The 21,727-nt window shown below is 39.4% G+C and overlaps 1 protein-coding gene across 10 annotated transcripts in view; it reads right to left on the bottom strand.

Moving 5' to 3' along the window:
• Positions 1 to 21,727, bottom strand: part of FAM53A (family with sequence similarity 53 member A) — a 91,473-nt gene that overhangs the window by 42,415 nt on the left and 27,331 nt on the right. For 7 of the 10 annotated variants that reach the window (XM_090139778.1, XM_090139777.1, XM_031588263.2 and 4 more), the window contains one exon: positions 3,478 to 3,732. In XM_090139778.1, the coding sequence (XP_089995904.1) occupies positions 3,478 to 3,555 (78 nt within the window). In that variant the 5' untranslated portion in view covers positions 3,556 to 3,732. Of the gene's footprint in view, positions 1 to 3,477; positions 3,733 to 7,142; positions 7,163 to 16,887; positions 21,708 to 21,727 lie in introns of those variants that run through there. The other 3 variants (XM_031588260.2, XM_090139780.1, XM_090139779.1) reach the window with 3 other exon arrangements.

The following is a 21,727-nucleotide window of genomic DNA, read 5'->3' as shown; positions in this document are numbered from 1 at the left end:
GGGGCCCTGGGCAGCCTGGTCTAGTATTAAATGGGGAGGTTGGTGGCCCTGCATGTGGCAGGGGGGCTGGAAATTCATGATCCTTGAGGTCCTTTCCAACCAGGGCCATTCTGTGATTCTGTAAACGGCTTTCAAAGAGCCATTCCTTTTTCTTTTATAGCCCTAACTTATGATCTGTATGACTTTCTTTTTTCCCTGCTGGCTGAATACATGTAGTTTTGTTCTTCAGACAAGTAGATACTTAGGAAAGGCAAGTTCTTATTCTCTGCACGAGCTAGTAAAGTATTTTGTACAACTAGAAGAGAATTCTTCTCTTACAAAGTCTTAACTCAATGAAAATTCATCTGTAACAGTACCTTTTTCTTCCCACAAAAATATACAGGAAGAGAGCCATGCCAGAGCCTGAGAAGTCACTCTGATGAGGGTGAATAAGAACATGTTCAAATGAAACAACCCCCTTCCTCCAAAACGCACTCCTCACTTCCACCCAAGTCAAAGTAGTCTTAATGGCTCTTTCTTGATATTAGAATCTACAGAATTATTTTCATATATTTTCTTCATATTGCAGAGAAAAAAATACAATAAACTCACTGAGTTCTAACTGCTCAAACTATAACAGCTTCTCATCAACTACCTGCAAAATCTAGAAACTGCTCAAAAAATATCCACGTAATTCCTCCAGAAACAAAAGAAAAAGCAAAACTGTAAGAAAATGACTCTTAAGAGAATATCTATAGGGAAAAAAAAGTAATTGAAAAGCTTGAATAAAGGAAGAGACCTTTTTAAAAAAGCATATTTCACACTGCTACATGGGCTCAACAATCAAGCAGGTATTTTATCAAAAATATTTTCCTGTTGACCACTCTGACCAACTCAAACTTGTACTTTTATAAAATTGTAATCCAACTCAGAGGCCAGCAAACATTACTTTGCTTAGGAAAACTTAAACAGGACAAGCTTCCGGAACAGCTTCTCCACTCCTACGTTCACGATTAAAAAAGCCTGAAGTCTTCTGGGGGTATTTACAGGTCTTTGAGACCAACAGAAGCTATGTGCTTGAAGAAATCCTAGCAAGCTCCCAAAGTTCAAGTCTAGACTTAGCTTCAGAGTCATCTCAAGTCAGCATAAAATATCTAGGGAAAAGAGGAAATGTTGGTTTATCTACTTATGCCAAGACATGCAGTTATGCAGATGCAGGATCATGAAACTGATAAGACAACGTTAATCCAGGCAAGAGAGGTTAGTTGTGATCCTGTCAGCTCATGAGATGATTCACTGCATGGTCCCACAAACTTGTGGCAGCACATCTGAAGTAAAGTGCAGACAAGACTATTTAAGAACTGTTTCTACTATTAACAACAGCAGTTTGAAAACAGAACATTAAGATGAACTTCTTGCCAAAAAGTCTACAAAATATGCTACAGTTTAGTTATGGTGGGGGGAGTTGAATCAGTCTTCTCCCTTACTAAAATTTTATAACCCTTGAAAGTGAAGTGTACTCTGATCATTAGTAGATTCAAATTTTATTCAGGAAGCCATCACTGATTCTATGAATCCTTTTAAGGGAGGAAGCAAGCTAGTGGTGTAGCTTTCTTCCCACTTGCTTATCTTCATTTCTACACATCACCCCATCATTTCCACACTTCAAGCTGTCGCTGTCCATAGACAGAACCTACCCCTGACCTCAGAACCCATCTTCCTTCAAGGACTAGAGCATTTACGTAACCAATTACTTGATGGTTCAAAAGGGGGAGGAAGGAAGGAGATCTATGCACTGAGAGGACATCATTTGTCATTTTTATGTTCACACCAGTAATTTCTCTTCTTGTTTTACTTTAAAGACAGATAAGCAACAGGAGAGTGGTGGAATCACATTGTGAAAGTATTCTTGCATAAAGTCCACGCAGTGTAAAAATAGTAGTACATCCTCCTCTGCTCTAACAAGTCCCTGGTCCAAAAGCTACAGTGACCACCAGTAAAAGGAGGTCTCAATTCCTAAAGTTCTGCAAATTTAAGTGGCTCAAACTATGAATTACAAGCTGCTCACTACATTTTAGCAGCACTAACTACAGGTCATCATTCACCCACATCTAGGCCTACAGTTTAACTAGAAGTGACACAAGATTGCCACTTCATGATGAAAGCAGATTCCCCTATAAAATGCCTATCCCAAGTGCTTCAACATGCTAGCTGAAATAAATGCAAGCTAAGTATTTCTATTTTGAGATATCTTGTTTCCCACATTTTACATATGCCTTTCAAGAACTACACATATTTCAGGTAGGGATTCAAAACCATGCAAATTATTAGAAGACCTCTAAAGGGAGCTGTTCAAGTTTTAAAAACAAATATTAAGAATAGTGCATACTACTAGATATCTTTTTTATCAGGTTGCATGTGATTTCTTTGCAATGCAGAGGAGTAAAGCACTTCACATGCAAGAATTAAGGTATTTATGCACAAGCTCCACTGTCTGTGACTGACCAGACTTGTACTTGTGAAGTATATAAGGAAGCTGTTCTGTTACTGAAGTACAGATTACAACACAGGAAGAAGTCTTACTGCTAAAAGTAACTGAACATGCCTCAGGTTCAGTGTTTGCATTACTTAATAATTAAATAACAGAAGCAGAGTTTAACAGTACTTTGACATTTAGTCATTAGTTTCCTCTCCCACCCCTGTTCCATTAGTGCCCTAGAGTTTCACCTGTAGAATTGCAATTAAAGTCAGTGAAACAAAGCTGCTGCAGTGCTATACTGCTTTGCATTTTAAGCACAGTATGGTATCAGGTGGGCACTCAAGATCAAGAGGAGACTAACACGGGACACCTTTTCTAAAACTCTCTCTGGAATAAAGTTAATCTAATTTCACAAATCAGATGTGAAGATAATTGATTCCTTAGTCTGAATATCACACCTGAATTGCCCACAGGCAATATACAGAAATAAACACTAAATATTACAGAGCTTTTCCAAGCACACTAATCACCTGATAAAGCAAGGATCTACTGATATAGATCAACAAGCCAATGGTCAGGAATCTTACTCTCAGTTCACCTGTGTTCAGTAGATGGTTATCTTCTTTTCCTCATGCTGACAGCTACCAACAAGTGGTTTAGTTATAAATATCAGTAACAGCATTGTCAGATATCTAGCACATACAAAGCAAAGAAAGTTTCAGATACCAGTATCTGAGGTTTCGTTGAAGGAAAAAAGAATATTAAGAAGCCTTGATAATTCTTCTTCTGTTATTAGTACATATGCTTTCAACTATTTAAGTGAAAACAGTTTCTTATTGTGATTATCTTTTAACCTTCTATCTCCTTAAATCAACCACACAAAATTCACATTGCTTTCCCCCTTAGAACTTCAATCTACATGACAAGGTAGTCCGGCTGATCTACACTCTTGAACGTAGTTTTGAGTTGCCTTTGACTGCAATGTATTTCATATTTACACAATATTGATATATCCTTACCAGATTAATATTGTATGTTTTACACGTCAGATCATCCAAGCTCTGGTTCTGCAGCTTTTCTGTTATTAGTGTTACCATTGTAGTTGTTCCTTTTCTACTGCTCACACAGAAGTGTTGGAGGCTCTTAGGTGTCCTGTTTCAGCAATCACAAGCCATTTCTGTTTTGGTTTAAAGTCTTGAGATTTAGGCTTCCATCTTATTGCGAAAGTTTATTTCCAAATGCTGTCAGTGTTTCATGTCTGCTTTTCTGTAAAACTGAGACAGAAAAAGGAAAAAATCAGAAACATTACTGCATACATCATAATTAGTATTGTCATAACATGACTTGTTTGGACCAGGAAGACATGAGCACATCCTGCATTTAAAACTACTACACTGAAAATGTAGCCAGGTGTACTACAACAGCCTATGAAATGTGCAGCTACGTGCCATACTGCTGTATGTTCAGCAAGTTACACCATTTTGTTTCATCACTAAACCCTTCTTAAAAGAAGAGCAGAACAGTGGGTAGCTCGAGTGTTCCAACAACTTTCCAAACCCTCTGCTACTTTTAATGCATTCCTGTGGTTTTTGTTTTTTTTTTTTTTTTGAAGGCTATGTAATCGCTGTCTGTCAGCAAACATCAGATCTTAACCTGGTAAGCAGGAGATAACCATACATGTAAAAACATCACTGACAAAAGCTTAGATGTTTATATTCTGTGAGCAACCATTTGGATCAAGAGGAGATTTGATCTCTGCCTCCTTTCCTAAATGTAGAATCATAAGATCTCTAGCTTTCTTCCCTTAGCATCAGTAACCTTTAACTGCTACAGTTCGTTCCTCACTGTCTTTCCAACACTCTATATTGGCTTGTTGCTTATACCACAGCAAGTCACTTTCTTTTTCCTCAATTTCACCTAATTCTTCAACAGTTTGCAGAGAAAAATGTAATTATTTTCTTTCTTCTATCACAAAAGTCATTTAGGCTCAACATGGTTCTCAAAGCTTCCAGTTTTCAAAAGCAAGTTTGCATCAATAGCAATCACAGCTTCTCCATACTTCCAAGGAACTTCTTTCAGTAACTCTGCCTTACTGGCTTAACCAAAACATCCTTACTAAACTGCTGATGATCCACTACTGCATGCACTAACCAAACTCTTGCTTTTATAACTGAGAATTGCTGAGTATATATTCCATGACTGTAGTTACCCTTCACAGAATTAAGAATAAATCAATACACAAGTACTACCAAATTCTAACAAAGCAAAAAAAAAAAAAAAAAAAGAAAGGCTTGAGGAAAGAATACAGCTAAGTTTTAATTCAGAATTTTGTTTTCATTTGCTAGATTTTAAAACTCATGGTAGAAACAAGTGGCAGAAAAACCACCGAAAATTTGTCTGCGTAAAATACTCTGTCCTTTCCCCAGTGTTCCTTATCAGCTGTTTAAGCAACTATTAGTAGCAAGAGAAAAGTCACTTGAGTTCATGATCCAAGTTGAACCCACTTAAAACTTTAAGTTATTAATTGCCTTGCGCAATTACCTTTGAAACCTGTTATCTATTTGTTAGCTCAAACACGATTTCATACGCTGGCCATGCACTGTGTCACCTTCACAGACACCTATTTTGCCAGTCTTCTGATTAGGCTGAGAGGTGCTGAAAATCCTAACTTCTGACCATCCCTTCATCCCCATCCTCCTATCTAGTTTTATGTTATGCTTACATCAATATATTATGCTACCCAGGTATCTGGATACGTGGAGACATTTTACTGAGTGTGCCCTACCTTCCCAAAGATTTGAAATATTTCCCATCTCTTGCTCTGAAATCACACCAAGTCAAATATCAATAGTGTTCAAGTTCATATGCTCACTGGTAAAAGTTACAGAAACCCTTTCCAAAGTTAGCATCTGCCATGGAAAGTGTGATTCATGAAAAGTGAGCAAGTTTAAGGGCAAACGTGAACTAAGTATTACTTGAAGTAGCATGCTCAAGTGTATTGTAATGCAAAGGGACATCTGTGTTCCTCCTAGCCCTGGTAAAGTTGGAACTAGATCTAGAAAACCAGAACAATTAAAATAAAAACCGATTGGATGGCATAAGTCATCCATATGCTGCCTAAAAATATTATGAAAACAAAGGACCTAGTAACCAGCACAAAGACTTTCAGATTATTTTGAGGATTAAGATTACTGCAGCTAAGAGGCTACTATTAAGAAACAGCTGAAAAGTTCAGCAGGTGCTTAATTACTAAGCTTAAGGCTTTTGAGTTTTTTTCCCCCACAGAAATAGAAGAAAGCAAATCCAATGAAGTTATGGAAAAAAAGAGGAGGAACAAGGTTCTAATCTGTAATCAGTTAGCTATATAACGTATTTGTATTTTGCTCAGTCTTCTAATCTTCAAATGCTTCACTGGAAAATTTTAAGTGCGCATAGCGCAAAGAAGAAAATAGAAAGGCATTAATTTTTAGTTAATGGACCAATACATTCAGTTACATGAGAGGATAATGGGGAGGCACAGTTCAGAATCAAACTGAACCATACAATGATCATCCATTTAAACCCTTCCTGATGTTGAAAGTAATACTCGATTTACAACCATTTAAGCAGTCTCTAATCACACGCAACCCAAATCTATCTGGTACCACAAGCAAAGTGGAAATTCCAAGAGAGTGTTTCTCATGTTGCCAATACAGCTATCAGCAGTATTTCCTTCTTTCAGATGAGACATTAAAAAAGCTCTGCTGCTCCCCACATCAGCAAATTCCATTTCTCAGAACCAAGGATGAAGAATGAGTTTTAGTTCAGACCAGAAGGATGCTTTGGAAGGGAATTCCCTCATCCTTTTTCAGCCTCACCCAGAAGTAATCCACTCTGACAATCTGTCAAGCAGATTCTCCCGTAATTAGGAATTAGATCCCCCACCCCATCCTGTTCCAAAACAAGCTCTGAACATGCCTAGCTCCTCTTTTCCAATCCGTATTCCTATGCTACTAGAATCCAGCAGCACACAGCCAGCTGAAATCAGCCCTGCAGCCTCAGCATCTTCACTTAGTGACAGAAGTCCCAGCTGCCATGAGCTGAGCTACTCATGCTCTACAAAGAATTACTTCTCTCATCTTTCCTCGTTCACACTGGCCATTAGAAAGTGGAAGGTTTCTAAGGATCGCTCCAGCTTCTCTATGCAGTTGTCATTTTAAGACTTCACCAATATGTCCATACTACAGAATTTTCAAGTCTTACAAGATCTTGGCTCTCAATGCCACCTAAAAGGAAGTTCCACAGGCTACAAAAACTCCTCATGGTATTTTCACTTTTTTTGGTAGTCTTCATTTGCTTCAAGATCCTCTGCTGCAGTATGTGCTTAAGGTACCCATATAAATGCTAATCTCTTTATGTACTTCTTCCTAACACCTTCCTTTTAGAGTTGTTTCAAGGCAAGTGACTTTCTTTTCCGATCACCCTTCACTCTCATCAAGTTGAATGCCCCTCTTACTTCTTGGTGCTTCAAACTAATTGGATTTTTAGTCATAGGAACCCTTCGGCCATCCTTGTTAGGATGGATCCTGCTGCATTTGCATGATTTCAACAGCCTCACAGTAGGGCTCTTCGTGCCACTAAGTTCTGCCTACTGCTGTAACCACATCCCCTATGCAAGCCACAAGCACATCCCAAAGATACACACCTCTGCTGTCACCAAGGCTCCACAGTCTGTCTGAACTTGCTTTGCCCAGCTGCTGAGACCTGCAAACCTGAAGGGAACAATAGCTCTTGGAGATCCAAGTTTGGTGAGGTCCTAAAAGATGATGGCCATCTTTCCCTTAGCACACCATCCTTTATGAAGCCTGATTAGGCCGAAGTGAGAAAACTGAGGCATCCAAGATAAACACACATAACAAAAGATGTTAGAGCCTTTGTGCTGGGAGAGGCTTAATCTTGCTAGGATCTCCTTAAACTAGGAGGTGGGGGGTAAAGAAGCTATTTTCATTGCTGAAAGACAGACTAATGAAGAAGAATAACATAAGTGGAATACAAAAAAAACCTCCAAGGAACTCCAAAGGCAACAGCAAGCCAAAGCTAACATTCCTCACTGATGGAGAACACGCTGTGATGGATATCAGCCTCGCCATCATTTCAAAATTTAAATTTCTGTTGTACGACAAATATCTTGAAATTTGAGTATAGGTTTGTAGTTCTACAGTACTAAAGAAAGAGGTTTTATTACAGTATTTGTATATTAATACTAATGAAAATTCTTATTTCTTAAAAATTTTAGCCACAAGTAGTAATGTCTTATAACATCTCTGCCAAAACTAAGGGTGGAGAGAGAAGTGCTCATGTCACAAATTCTGCATCTTCTCAGTGATGTCATTAGGGTCTTTTTTAGGAAAACTACTAAAAATATGGATCCTCCTCCCCAGGCAGAGGATGCCAGAGGCTCATCTCATTTGACAACCTGCTTTCAAAGTGATGAAAAGTCTTGATGAAGAATATAAAGCCAATTCAAAAATCTCTTCTTGGCTCCTAGAGAGTAAGGCAGCCAAATTCATTTCCAACACACTCCTACTGCTCTGCATCCTGCAGGACACAATGTTCCAGCAACAGCTCTCTTGCTGGGAAAATTTACATTTGTTTGAAACACTTCTAACAATTTCTCCTCTGTCCCTGAAGTTCCATCTTGGATAAAGAAGAGGTCACAAGATTTTAGATTATTTGCCCATAACACTAATGTAGGTGTTTCTGATGATTCAATTCCACTGTTCTACCTATGGGACTAACACTGCCCACTGAGAAGATTCAAAGTTGTTCTCTTTCTTCCTTCATACTATTTCCTACTCTTTGCTCAGCTAACTACGTGGAGCCCTTATTACCAACAATCCCACAAAGACATATTTAGCCAGCTCCCAGCAGAAGAAAAGGATTAGCTAGAGTCAAAATTCCAATTCGGATAAGTAGGTCCTTTAAAATATTATCTCTGCTTCAGCAAGCCAAAGCAGCTAATCACCCCAGCAGTACTAACTCCAGATCTAGATGATTTTGCTACTAGACTTCAGATGAAAGAGGCTGTGATTTTTGCCTCCTGGCACTTCCCGCAGCAACCAGGAAGCATTTCAAAATGGAAACACCATGCAAAACCAATAAAGTTTTAACAAAGCGCTGTCCATTCCATCCCAACTTTGCCTTGCTTCAAGCACAACTAGAAGACCAGGGGTGTATTTTTAGTTTTTTTTTTTTAACTTCTAAACTAATACTTTTTGACATCTGAAAGAAACTACGTAACATCTAGTTTCTCACAATGCAAAAGTCCAGCTTCCAAATGGAAAGAGAACATTCTTCATATAAAACACACTATTTACCACATTGCTAAGAAGTTCACAGGGAGGCTAAGCATTCCTTGTAACATAAGACTATTATTACCAACTTTTGGCCCAGAAAGGTTATCAACAGCATGCATTTTAAGAAAATTATTTGAACTTTCAGTGCTTTTTAGCACTAATCTGCAGAGCAGTTATTTTGAAACATTCCAAAATTCCACATCAAGCCTAAGTTGAAACTTTAATTATGAAGTTTTCTGTCACTACAGAACCATTCACCAGCGTTTCAGGAGACAGGTATCAGAAGTAGACAGTCCCACATGTTACACTGTGGGAGCCCTCTCCTTGTACTTAGCTACTAACTTGTTGCACTGTTTTCTAAGGTTCACTGCATGTAGAAAAATACACTGTATTAGATTGTCAAAGTTTCTTAACCCTGTTTGGATTAGCAAGTATGGTTAATAACCAGTTTCACAGCTAACAAACAATCTTTAAACAGTAGTTCTTCTCCCTGAAGAGATGCAACACAAAAGGCAAGGCTCAACAAAACCCTCCCAACATGCTGAAACTTAAAATGAAGCCAGAGAAACTAGCTCCAACATCTGCAGTTGAGAGAGTTTTAAAGACTGGAAAGGTATTTCTTGAGCTACAGACTCTCTCAGCTTTCTCCATACAATTCTTTCATAAGCCAGTTTTTATTAGAAGAAAGCCTCAACATTATGAGGTGTTCTAGCCTGGATTATGGTTGCCACAACTCCAGCAGAAAACTGCAAGAAAAAGAGACAAGAAAAATGCTGGAAGGCATCTTTTATATTAACTGATGGACACTAGAATCAAGTTTCTCAGATATTCCACTGATTCAGGAAGCGTAAGCAATATAAAGAGCTCAAAACAGCCCACAGAAGAACATACCTCACCTACCGTGCAAATAGGACTATATCTCACCACTCTAAGTGGGAAAAAAAAAAAACATTTGGGTTGTTATCGCCTCCAGCAATAAGAAGAGAACAAATAGAAGGTCCACATGCCTCAAATGCAGAGAAATGTCAATGGAGTCCTGAATTTCCCTACGTTTTGACCCTAAAACATCACTATCCCAGCACCATCTGGTCACTGAGACAGCTCTGACAAAATGTAAATTGATAACAAAGACAGCATCCTATGCATTCCTATATACTCTAACCCCTACACTTCAGATGCAGAAGCTCGTGCAAAAAAGGAGCAAAGACTGAACCATCAAACACAGGCTTTGGACTATTCCTTAAAATGCAACATGTTTTGGCAAATCCTCTGAACTCAAAGGGAACAAGAAGTACTCCTTTTTCTGATTGAAAAAACAGACCTTGTTCAAAGCCTCCCATGTGAGATGGAAGCTGCAAGCAGAAGAACCAGAATTAAACTAAAAAGAATATCCTGGCTGAAGTTGGCGGTTTCCAGTTTGCAAAATTCACAGCCAGATGATGTGCTGGAAAGAGCTTAAAGGTGATACTTCAGCATAGAGGTTCTCCTTCAAATGCAGAATCCACCCAGCTTGGATGAAAAACACATACAGAGCAAAAACCTAAAGCTGTTTTCATAAAATCTGAATTTAGAGAAATGGAAGATTTTAATCTTTTATGGAATTAACTGTTGTAAGAAATACTACCTTTAATCTCTCAGGTGGTTTGGGTTCATTTTTAAAATCAGGAAGAAAATCTCCTTCCAAAAAGCAGAAGGAAGGGTGAAAATAAGGGGTGTTATGAAATACATTTCTTGAAACAATGGAAGCAGTGGTGGAAAAAGCTCATGAGACTTGTTCCAGGTCATACCCAAATAGGTAATGTATCACCACAGAAATGTAAAGTGAAGAGCTCAACCCAATGCCAAAGGTTAAAGCTTTTATTATTGCCAGCTTGCATCAGTATGAAGTCTCAAACCATCTTTCAGACTTGAGGAAAAGTTAACATTCACATCACAGACAAGTGATCCTGCATCATCTGAAGTATCTGTGTCAGACAGGAGAGCAGATGATCTGTGTCTTGTGTCTCATCCTGTATCAAGATACTTTTGTTATTAGTGTTCCTTCCTAAAACAATCCACCACTATTTAAATCACAGGCAAGGATTTCATTAATTTCGCCAAAGGATATAAATAGCTAACTCTGAACATAGTAGATATCAGCACTAGTCTATGACCAGTCACCTCCCCACAACATGGGAACCTGATTTTTTCCTCATTCTCCTCAGCATGACTGCAAGAAAGTGCAGAAATGCTCTCGTACAGAGTTGAGAAACGCATCTGTTCTACTGAGGCTTTTACACACAAACTCCATGCTTTAGCTATAGTCATAAACAAAGTTTGCTAACAGCCATTATTTCAAGACTGTGCTAGCTCAGACTAGGTACTCTGGCCCATTTAAATAGTTCAGATCAAAATCTAATGGGCAATTGTCACTTGAGAGTATTACTTCTACTTATAGTCTATGGCATCAGATTGAAGACAAATAATTTCCCTCTCCACATACAGTTTAGAAAATATATTCTATTTAAAAACCAATGGATTGTTATCATTTTTATATCTAGAGAGATACAAAATTCACATTCACTGCAGAGTAATTTATACAGGGAATATTTGCTTATGGAGACATGTGTACCACCAACCTAAAACTAAAGCAAATGATTCACTTTATACAAGACTCACAAGATGTTACTTCAAGGCTGTAAAATGTACAAAGTTGAACTGGCTCTACTACTGGGATATTTGCCTCCTTCCAATTAGAGAAAAGGCAGGGGAAAAACTGAAGATAAGCAATAGCATCACCTACTTTCCCTTAGTGATTGCACTTTTAAATAAGAATTTATTTTAAAATAAGAATTTAAAAATAGTCAGGCCTGAAAAATACATAGCACTGACCCCTAACTTATATGTGCAGTAAACACCGTCACCATCACACACCCTTACCCCTGTGAAAGGCTGAAACCAGTAGCAGTGCTGTTGTGTTGCCAAACCCTATGGGCTTGGTGTTAGGGATTATAAAATACCCCCATACACCTCGCTCCCCAAACACAGCTATTAAACCTCCTCCTATTTGCCTTCAGGTTCATTCTGAAGAGTTTCAGACATCTGACTGGCTCATTTAGAACAAAAAGCCCAACTAGGAAGCTTGTTTTTATGATCCCAAGTGTGAAGTGTTCAAGCTATAGGCTTCAAGCCAGGTGAAAAACATTTATGTTAAGGTGCTACTTTATGGCATTTCAGAGACCTAAGGAGCTGTATAATCCCCACACAGGGAAGTCTCCCAAACATCAGCCTGCATATAGGCACGGATGTTAGAAACAAGGAACCTATGGCACATCAAATATTTTTTCAATAAATAGTACAGCTGGTGAATTAAAGACACTGCTAAATTTAGAACTCAAGAGCTTAGCAGTGTTCTGTAAATATCCATGCATCGTGGTGCTTGTAATAACACCAAGTACACTCCCCCAGCCTTACTGCCCTAATTCTCCATATTAAGAGCAGCGTTTCCCTCAGGACACACAGAGCTGCACCCAATTTAGGAAAGTTTCAATCTCTATCTAAAAAGTGCAACTCTCCAGAAGATCATTTTGTAATTGTATCAGATGAGCAAGTGAGCATACCCTTATTTTAGCACTTCATTGTATAGGTATTTCTATATAAAACACCAAAACTTCAGAAAAGAAAGTAAGTTAAAGGTAGAACTATGCAATGAAGTCCTCTTCAGGCTTCCATGCAGCAGTCCAAGCTTTCTGCTATATCATATATCTTGAAAGAGCACAGAAGGGCACTGAGCAGATACAAGATACCGTATGTAACAGACAAAACAAGTACCCTTTCACAGCCCTAAGCTTGCTGTCAATCATGGCTGACCATCTGCAATTTCCTATCCTTCAACTTCTCAGGCAGGACACAACACCTCCAGGACTTCAGGAGGCAGCATTCAAATACCAAGTTTCCTAACACCAATCCAGCTACCTCTTCCACTAGAATTCAGGAAGTCTACAGGCCACACAGCTCTGAAGTAGCATAATTTCCTTTAATGACAAGAGGGGTCTCATACATTGCATTACAAATACCAAAACCAAATACTAGCTTGAAGTTGTCACTGGTGCTCCTTACTCTTCTAAACTGCTGTTTGGTGGCTTCCAATTTCTGTTCTGCACACCCCCACAGGTTTTCAAATGTCAAAAATTGCTGAACAGGTCCACACGACACATATACTGCTCTACCACACAGGAACTCACAGAAACAATCCACCAACACTCAAAGTATGAGAGGACCGTAACAAAAGTTCCCTATAGCAATGGAAAGAAATAAAGAGGACAGCAGTACATACACTGTTATCATGTGGACTTTCAACGTTTAACTCAGATGTTGCTCCATGTGTCATCAGGGGCATCCCTCTCACCAGGCTTATTCAGCTACTTCAATAAATTAATTCCTTTGAGCTATGCAGCTTAGGTTCTCCTGCTTCACTAAATCATTCCAGAAGCAAGGCAACTGCTTTTCTTGCCTGAGCATTCAGCCTTCAACTATACACCAACCAGCTTAAATCAGAAAATGCTCTGTTAAGGAACTCAAGACACAAAGTAAAGTGGGTACACAACTCCAGCAGGTATTTAGGAAAAGTTTTTGTAACAATTACTAAATGGAGATCTCAGGTGGCAGCAGAAGTTACACCACAGGAGAAGATGACTATGCTAAATCAGGAAAAAACAGTTTAAGACAAACTCCCCCAAATTACACTGGTGTTCCTTGCTTTTGAATGCTGAAAATGGATCTTCAGCTTAAAAGAAAATCTCAGCATTTTCAGCGTGCACTACCACAACCCTATCAGAGTTTAATGAATGAGTCACTAATTCTACATGAAAGGCCTGTGGAGAGATTCACTTGCCAAAGTGGATTGTTGAAGTCACCAGGACTCCAAGCCGTATTTACTCTCACCCACTATAGGGTACATAGTCTGAATGCAAAACCATGCTGCTGGATGGGAAGCAAGTGGACACAAGGTGCCAACCAGCACACACGTATCATGGACTGAGTGGCAATTAGTACAGGGCAATTAGTACAGTGCAGCTCCAAGAATGCCTGACAAGAAGTGAAAGTTGGGACAGAGAAAGTCTTTTGTTTTAAATCTTTACTGATCAGGACATAAGGCTGGGTCTTCAAATGGTGGCAGGTAAATTGCTTGACTAGGAGGTCAAGCACATACACCTACAGACAAAAATAGTGCAAGAGAGCACAGGACCATGAATGTTTAGATGAGAAACCTGTGTCCTCCCCACTTGGGCAATTATGCTTACAGATGACAGCGTTCTGACAAGACCAGGTAACCAAGCTGAAGGACAAAACAAAGATTTTAATCAGATAAAGTCAACAGCAAAAGAAATGCAAGTTTGTCCTTTCAGCTCTTCACTTGAAAACTCTCAGCCCTCCAAGAGAAAGATTTCAAATGAAATCTTTCGATACCAATAATAGCATGCTTTATCTAAACACTCCAAAATAAGCCTCTGAGATTACATCTGAGATTCTGGCATGTTCACTCTAGCAAAGGTTAAACACGCCATAGTCTGTAAAGAGCAACAGTATGTTTCCTGCTGAAGTTCTGAAACACCAAACCACTGTGTTCAAGGGAAGTCAATGGCTCAGCACCTGAACCCAAAGAGAACTTCAGTGATAAACAAGCTTCTGACATCTGCAGGTGCAAAAAGCATTTGCTTCAGTTGGGTTCTGTTTAACAGTTCACCAAGTTCAAAACTTAAAAACTGGTTCTGTGTTATTTGATCCTGCTCAAGCAAGAAATGGAGAGCAGGGAAAGGAAGGTCCCAGGCTTCCCAGTCTTCTCTCACTAGTTCTGCAGTCCTGCTGGAAACACTGTTCTTAGGGCAGTCAAGATCATTAGTCATATTATTTTCCATTAAGTTTATTTGAAATGCTGCTTTGAAGCTTCTCAATTAATCCAATTTATTTAATACAGTCTTATTTAATAAAGACTTTGACAAACAAGGTACATTAAACTCAATCTAATTTTCAATCCAAGAGCAACTGAAGTATTATGTACATCTTACTATGACAGAGAAGTGCCATTTGATCTATTTCTAGGTCTGGACACCTACCTGTGCAACCTATTATAGGGAACCTGCTTTAGCAAGGGGTGGGACTTGATCTTCTGAGGTCCTTTCCAGCCCCTCTGATTCTTCAATATACATTTCATCACCCACACTGTTTAACACCTCAATTCCAAGAGATGCTGCCTTACATTTGGCAACACACTGCAGGTCAGAAGTAACCACTGAAGTGCTCTCAGTTAGGATTTTACAGACCAACATTAAATGTTTTTAGAAAATGATTACCATACTTTTTAAGCCTCTTCTGAATTTAAGACTGAAGCATGATTGCCAAGGATAGATTGTCTGTCTCCTTGGAGCACACAATGGAAAGAAATGGTTACAAGAGATTATTACACATTGCAGCCAACAGCATGAAAACTGTACTTGACTGCCTGTGGGTGATGAGGATCAACTGCTAGATATGCATAGATCGTGCACAATGCAATGATTAGAGCAAAAATTGAGGAAATTGCTGGAAAGTGGAGATTAAAGTTTACAGGGACAGAGGCTGGAAGAACAATGAGAAGTATTTCCAGAACTTTGTCAAACAATTCTAACAGAGACGGACTTGCAGAAACTCTTCACTAGAAAGTTCAAGATTTCTTACGTCAATTTAGTTAGGATTTCACCAGGCTGTTATGTGACAGGTTTGAGCCCAGGCAGCAACACACCACTTAAAAGTTTTGGACATGAGTTTCATAAGTTTCCCTTCAACATCAAAAAGAGTCACATTCATGTTACTGATGTCCCAAATCTCAGTTTTAAACACTAAAAGGTAATGAGGAGATGAGCAGCATCCAATTGTGTTCACTTTGGCATCCCAGCACAGGGTTTAGGGACAGGAGAGAAGCCACTGAGGTCACACAATCAAGTTCAGTGACTTCTGATGCTGGCAAGCAAGTAAAGGCTCTACAGCAAGAGCAGTTCTTGTTGGATAACCATACCCAGAGAGCAGCTACCAGTGGCACACAGGAGAATACACCAAGCAGGAATCCAGTTCAATTCACTGAGTAAACTGTCAGTAACAAACGATGGGACAAATAGCAGAGAAGTAGAAAAATGCAAAACAATTAAAACTGCACAACTTTGACACACTGCAAAACTGTTCTGAATGATATCAGATACAATTAATCCGTGAAAGGTGTGCTTGGGCAGCACTAATCAAGCAGACAGCAAGGTGAGGGCCTGAACAGAAAGCTGCTGGCTGCACTGGAGCAACAGGCTGACCTTGAAACAAGGGTTGAACCCTTGTAGGCAAGTCAAATGTTTGGAGATGCACAAACAAGAACACATGAAAACAGCCTTAACCCAATCAACACAGGAAAGTCTCAGCTAGAATACAAAGTTGGGCTTCAAGCACCACACTTGAAGATCCAAGATGCAAGCTAACTTTGAGGTTATAAAAAATAAAAAGAACAATTAGAGCTGAAAACATGACTTCCCATGAAGATATGAATACACTGGCTTTATATATTCCAAAATCATCACAGGGCTGAGGGGGAAGGGCAGAGATGTGGAGAGACAAAACATGAGAAAACAGGAAGATGACAATAAAGACAGTTCAAATATTTTTTGAAAGATTACTACAGGGATAAGAATAGATGTCCCTCATGCCCATGGGATTAGACAGTAAGCTTGCACTGCAGAAAGGAACATGTCTAGCCCTGTATTCAAAATGAGCGTTAATGCCAAGGACAAGCAAAATGCTGAATTGGAGAAAAAGGAGAGCTGGTCAAACTTTTTATGAATCAAATTAGATGCACAATACGGCTGGCCATGAGGCTTACAACCAGCCCACATCCTTTTCAGCCATTTTGGGGGGCTATCGCAATTTGAAGTTACTGTAGTGTCTTTGCCCATCGTGCAGTCAAACACTTTTATTCTGAATGAGCTAGAAGTCAGTCTTTTCATTTTTCAGAAAACAACTTCACAATTTCTAGCTAATTTCTAGCTTAATGTTTGCTTGTCCAGATGCCTTTGGTGTACAACAACAGAAAACTCATACCTGCCTCATACTTTGCTCATGCAGAAATAAATCAAGTCCAATTATATCTCACAGCAATACAAGAATTTCAGCAGCACTGTTGCATGCTGTTGGTATCCTTCTGCTCTGACCAACAAATTCCAGAATCAGATGCCTTCTGACAACCAAAAAGCAGCATTCCAGTGATGTAATGGCTTTCACCGTGGTGTCACAGAGCATCCTCACAAAAGCACATGCACACACCTTTTACTGCAGTTATAGCCTTAGGCTTGGCTATAGGAAAACACTGCATGCAAACCAAATACTCCAAAATAAAAACTGACAGATACAGAACCTTGAAGATATGGAGCCAAAGCAGACAGCATTAGCTACAGCCAGTCGGAGGAAGTCTGTGCCCAAAATAAGTTATATGTTCACACTGAAAGTGCAAACTTTGAAGTCATTAAACTGAGGAAAAATGAACTAAGAGCTTAAGCACAAATGAGACACCTAAGAAGCATACAATGGACAAAATACTACGTATTTTTCCTCCTCTGTAATAGTTCTGGTAATATTAATGGCTCGCCTGATACAAATCTGATCTATAGGTCATCATTCTGAACAGATTTGCAAAAAAAAAAAACTGGAGTAAGTGCAACAAGCATCCTGTCTCACCTCCAGAGCACAGAGATTTCTTATTCAAACACTGAAGTGAACAAGCCTGGTCAGGATGCAGTGCTGATGGAAAAAGACATGGCAAGCAAGCACACACCTAGCTAAGCTCAAGTGGAAAACAACATCTAGAGAGGTGAGCAGCCATGAGCTTCAGCTTCATGCCCAGGTTTCAGTGACAGAAATATTCTAACCAGGAGCTCTGCTGTTGTTATCTACCTTTCCAAGCCCTTACAGCAAACCACCATGCTTCAGTTCAGCCCAAGTTACCCACACTCCTCAAATTCATCAACTTGGTTTTATTTCTAACTGTATTTCAAAAAAGCAAAGATGAGGTTCTAGGTACTCACTCCTTTCTCCTTTTCCACTAGAAGAAATATATACCATGTTTAGCCAGTTCACTGATTAGCTACTTACCAAATGCTGTTTTCATTACTCCTCTCTTCCTCCTCGCTAAACACCGTGAAACAAATGATGCTGTGAAGCACAGCAGTAGTCTTAGGGCATGCTTACACAGCACCATGCTCCATTCCAAGCAGGACATAATTATTTGCCACTGCTATTAAGACTGTGAAAAATTAACAAAAAAGTTCTGTTCCAGAGCCATTTGGCCAAGCACAATTCCACTATTCCATGTTTGATCCACATCCTACACCACAGCAGACTCCAAACACACCAGGTTCTTTCACATTCTGCATGTGATTTCTGGAGTCTGGAAGCTGATAAAAGCAACAGGGTTCGACAGATCCAAATGACATGCAACTTTTTTCTTCCTTCAAGTTTTCACCCCTCTAAAATCAGAAGAGGTCAAATCACAACCCTCAAAGGAATACATCTGTCAGTGGGAACGTAGGGGGAGTTAACGGAAGCAGACAAGAATTTGCCCTATGAGCAAGCTTTGACAAGTATAATAAAGAACCCAAGTATCCACTAGTAACTGCATGAAGTGCAAGACAGGAATAGTGCAAAATGTAAAGCCACAAACAAGATAGCAAGACATAATATAGGTGCAGAGTAGGTGAAGGAAGAATGTAGTACCATTTACCTCAACACAAACTGCACAAAGAATTAAGCATGACATAATAATATGAGCTGCCCAATTAGGCTGAAAAGCACACTTACCATACAAATTTTAAAAACCTCCCAAACCCCTCAAAGGCATTAAAGCTGTTCACAATGTTATTTGAGATGCAAATTAGAGACCTAAAGTTAATATAGCACCAACAGAAGCTCCTATTATTCCTGTTTTTGGCTCAAGGGAAGGTGACAGTAGAAGAGGAGCCACAGCCCTGTCCTATGAGGTTCCACTAGGACAGTAATGGTTCTTGCTTGGTTTTAAAAAGTTAACTCACTCTGGCATTAATATAGAAATCTCCAAACTATAATTGTGACATTCCATAAACCTGTAAGTTTTAGATGCACTAAGAAGTAGCAGCAAGCCAACTGCCTGGGCTGACAAAGAAACAAGATTTCTTCAGGAAAGAGGAACTCATGTCCTGTCTTCCCAAATCAGAGATATAAGCACAAAAGTAAAGGTGCAGACACTGTTGCTGCAGTCATTTTTGTTGCATTCATTTGGTGGCCCTGCATGTGGCGGGCGGGGGTTGGAGATTCATGATCCTTGAGGTCCCTTCCAACCCTGGCCATTCTGTGATTTCACCAATTCTTTCCTGTACCAGCTGGGTTCCAATTTTAAAGCTCAGCAAAAGCTGCTTTCTTCCATCTCAGATGCCTTTCCTGCAACAACATGCATTTCTGACTGTACTGAGACAGTTCTGCAAACACTTAATGACAGCTCTAGGCAAAACGCAGTTTGGTTTCACACCCTTAGCTCTGTCTGTACCCACACGATCAAAGGGCAATCACCATCTCTGGCATTGGGTGAGGGTCTTCGTGTGCTCCCAAAGCTCTGGGCCTGCAATCTGACATACCATGGCAAGTATTCTTCCCTGCACTTAAGTGTTGGAGGTTCATTTTCACAGGTCTTCAGCTAACGTTGCCATGCCAAATTCAGACCAATGATGCTAACGTTAGGTAATCAGAACCCTTGCTCTTACTGCTAACATCAATAAGCATTACACAGGTGGTGGACAGGGTTTCAGTAACATAACACAAATACAAGCAGTGCAAAGCTAGCTGTATTATTCTGGTTTTGCAATTCAGTAAGTTTTCTTTATATACAGTAAAGAAACTTTCTATATATTCTAAAGCGAGATCTTCAGCTGCTTGCATGAAAGAATACTGCTGTCAGGAAACCAAGAGCCATAACCCAGATAACGTATTTAGCAACAGCCCTGCCTGCTGCCTCACCCCGAGCAAGCAATTCACAGAAACACGGCCTTCACAAGTTATTTCTGCCCACTACAAAACACTGACAGTTGTGACTTCCTTGCCAGCTTGTTGATGACATTACTTGCATGAACTGATTGACTCGAGAAAAAAAAAAAAGTAGAAAAGATTAATATTAGAGCGCTGACAATTCTCTTGATTTTAGGTTCTACACTTGCACAGCCCATGAACGACAGATGAGAAATGTAGTAATTTAAAAATAGTCCAAATTTACTTTAGAGAAATAAAAATTTCAAGCAAACAAAGTTTCCTGCTAAAAGAACATAACTTGTGTGTTTGCAGGGAAGAAGGAAACTCACTGCTGCCAAAAAGCAAAATTGCTGTGTATATTATCACCTCCCAACTATGCAAAAAGAAATGTAAACAACAATATAAGTACTAATACTTTCCATTAAAGGTTTAACAAGATTTCTCTCTGCTATATATGAAAATTCAAAGCAAAAACAGAAAGGACAAATTCTACAAACAAAACTCAAAGCCATCATCAAAAAAGTGTGGGAGCCAAAAAAAAAAAAGAATCATGTTTGGAAAGTTTTAAGTACACATGTTTCTAAAGGGAATAATCTATCAAACCACAGGAGGTGACTAGAACTGCCATCATCACTGCTAGCACAAAGGAATGCAGATTGGGGGAGGCAATAGAGGAAGGGGGAGAAAGGAGAGAGAAGGGAAAAGGGGTCGGAACTAAAACAAGGGAGCCACAATAATGGTTACCAGACTCTCAAGGAATTCTTATAGGAAAGAATCAGCCCCACATACCATTTTAAAATAAAACAATCAATGCAATAAATTGAAGTAATCTGAAAGTTCAACTCTCTAATTCTCAGCCCAGTGGATTTTCATAAGTTCAGCTTTACGCCACGTGCTAAGCTTCTAAAGATTTTAACACAAACGTTGCAACTAAAGGTATTTCTTTTTTCAGCCTCCTCATTCTTCCCAATCACAGTACTCTACACTAAACAGCTTTCAAGAGGAAATACAGAAATTTACTACGCCCAATCTAAGACACTTCTTTAGAATCACTTAACTAACTTTAATTTTCAAGTTAAGAGACAATAACAATGAGTTACACACTGGCAGTGCTGCTAGAGGACAGGCAGATGGCCACAGCACAAGGCGGCCTGGAATAGTATCAGGAGGGAAGGATCTGGTAGATCATTTTCAGTTTATATCTAATAGCCAGCATGCACTTTCACGTGCTAAAGAGCCTTGTTAATGACTAAAATGAGGGATGACTAAAAACAGTGACACTAATAGCATTTCCCAGAAATTCAAAATAAATGAGTAGCAAACATTTTTTAGTTAGTAGTTCCACGTTAATCACATGGAAATCACCTTATGTAAACCTAATAAGGATGTATGCTTTAACTCCCAAAAAAATTCATTTTCTGCCTCAGAATGTGCATCTCCCAGGCATTTCAGAAGCACAATAATTGTAAAGATTCAAGCTCTTGTATCACATCCATTGCACCTCCAATAAAACCAGATCTCAAGTCACATGCTCTGCTTGGAAAGTTTCTGCCATTCAGCAGACATTGTGATCCAGATTCCCTAAGCCTGACCTGAAGCAATCAGCCTATTCACAATTAAAACCTATCCAGAAATATTTCAGCTCACCACAGCGTGCAGAAACCTCCTGCTTCTTGCCAAAAATGGCCTGGATGGAAACGTTTCCTAGTAGTTAGGATATGAATCGGAGACAGCATAACCATAAAGGCTGTAACCAGTGTTCTCAGGAGCTAAATTTAATGTAAGCACACCAAAGCAGAACAGAGCTCAGTTCTGCTTCAGGCCTGGAGCTCAGGGCTGAAAGCAACCTCTTACCCCTAAGTAACAGCGCTGCTACAAAGCACAGGAATTT

The sequence above is a fragment of the Phasianus colchicus genome, chromosome 4 (genome assembly GCF_987193195.1).
Source record: "Phasianus colchicus chromosome 4, bPhaCol1.hap1.1, whole genome shotgun sequence".
In the NCBI taxonomy this organism is placed as follows: Eukaryota; Metazoa; Chordata; class Aves; order Galliformes; family Phasianidae; genus Phasianus; species Phasianus colchicus.
The sequence above is the reverse complement of the archived record's forward strand: the minus strand, read 5'-3'. Positions and strand labels throughout refer to the sequence as shown.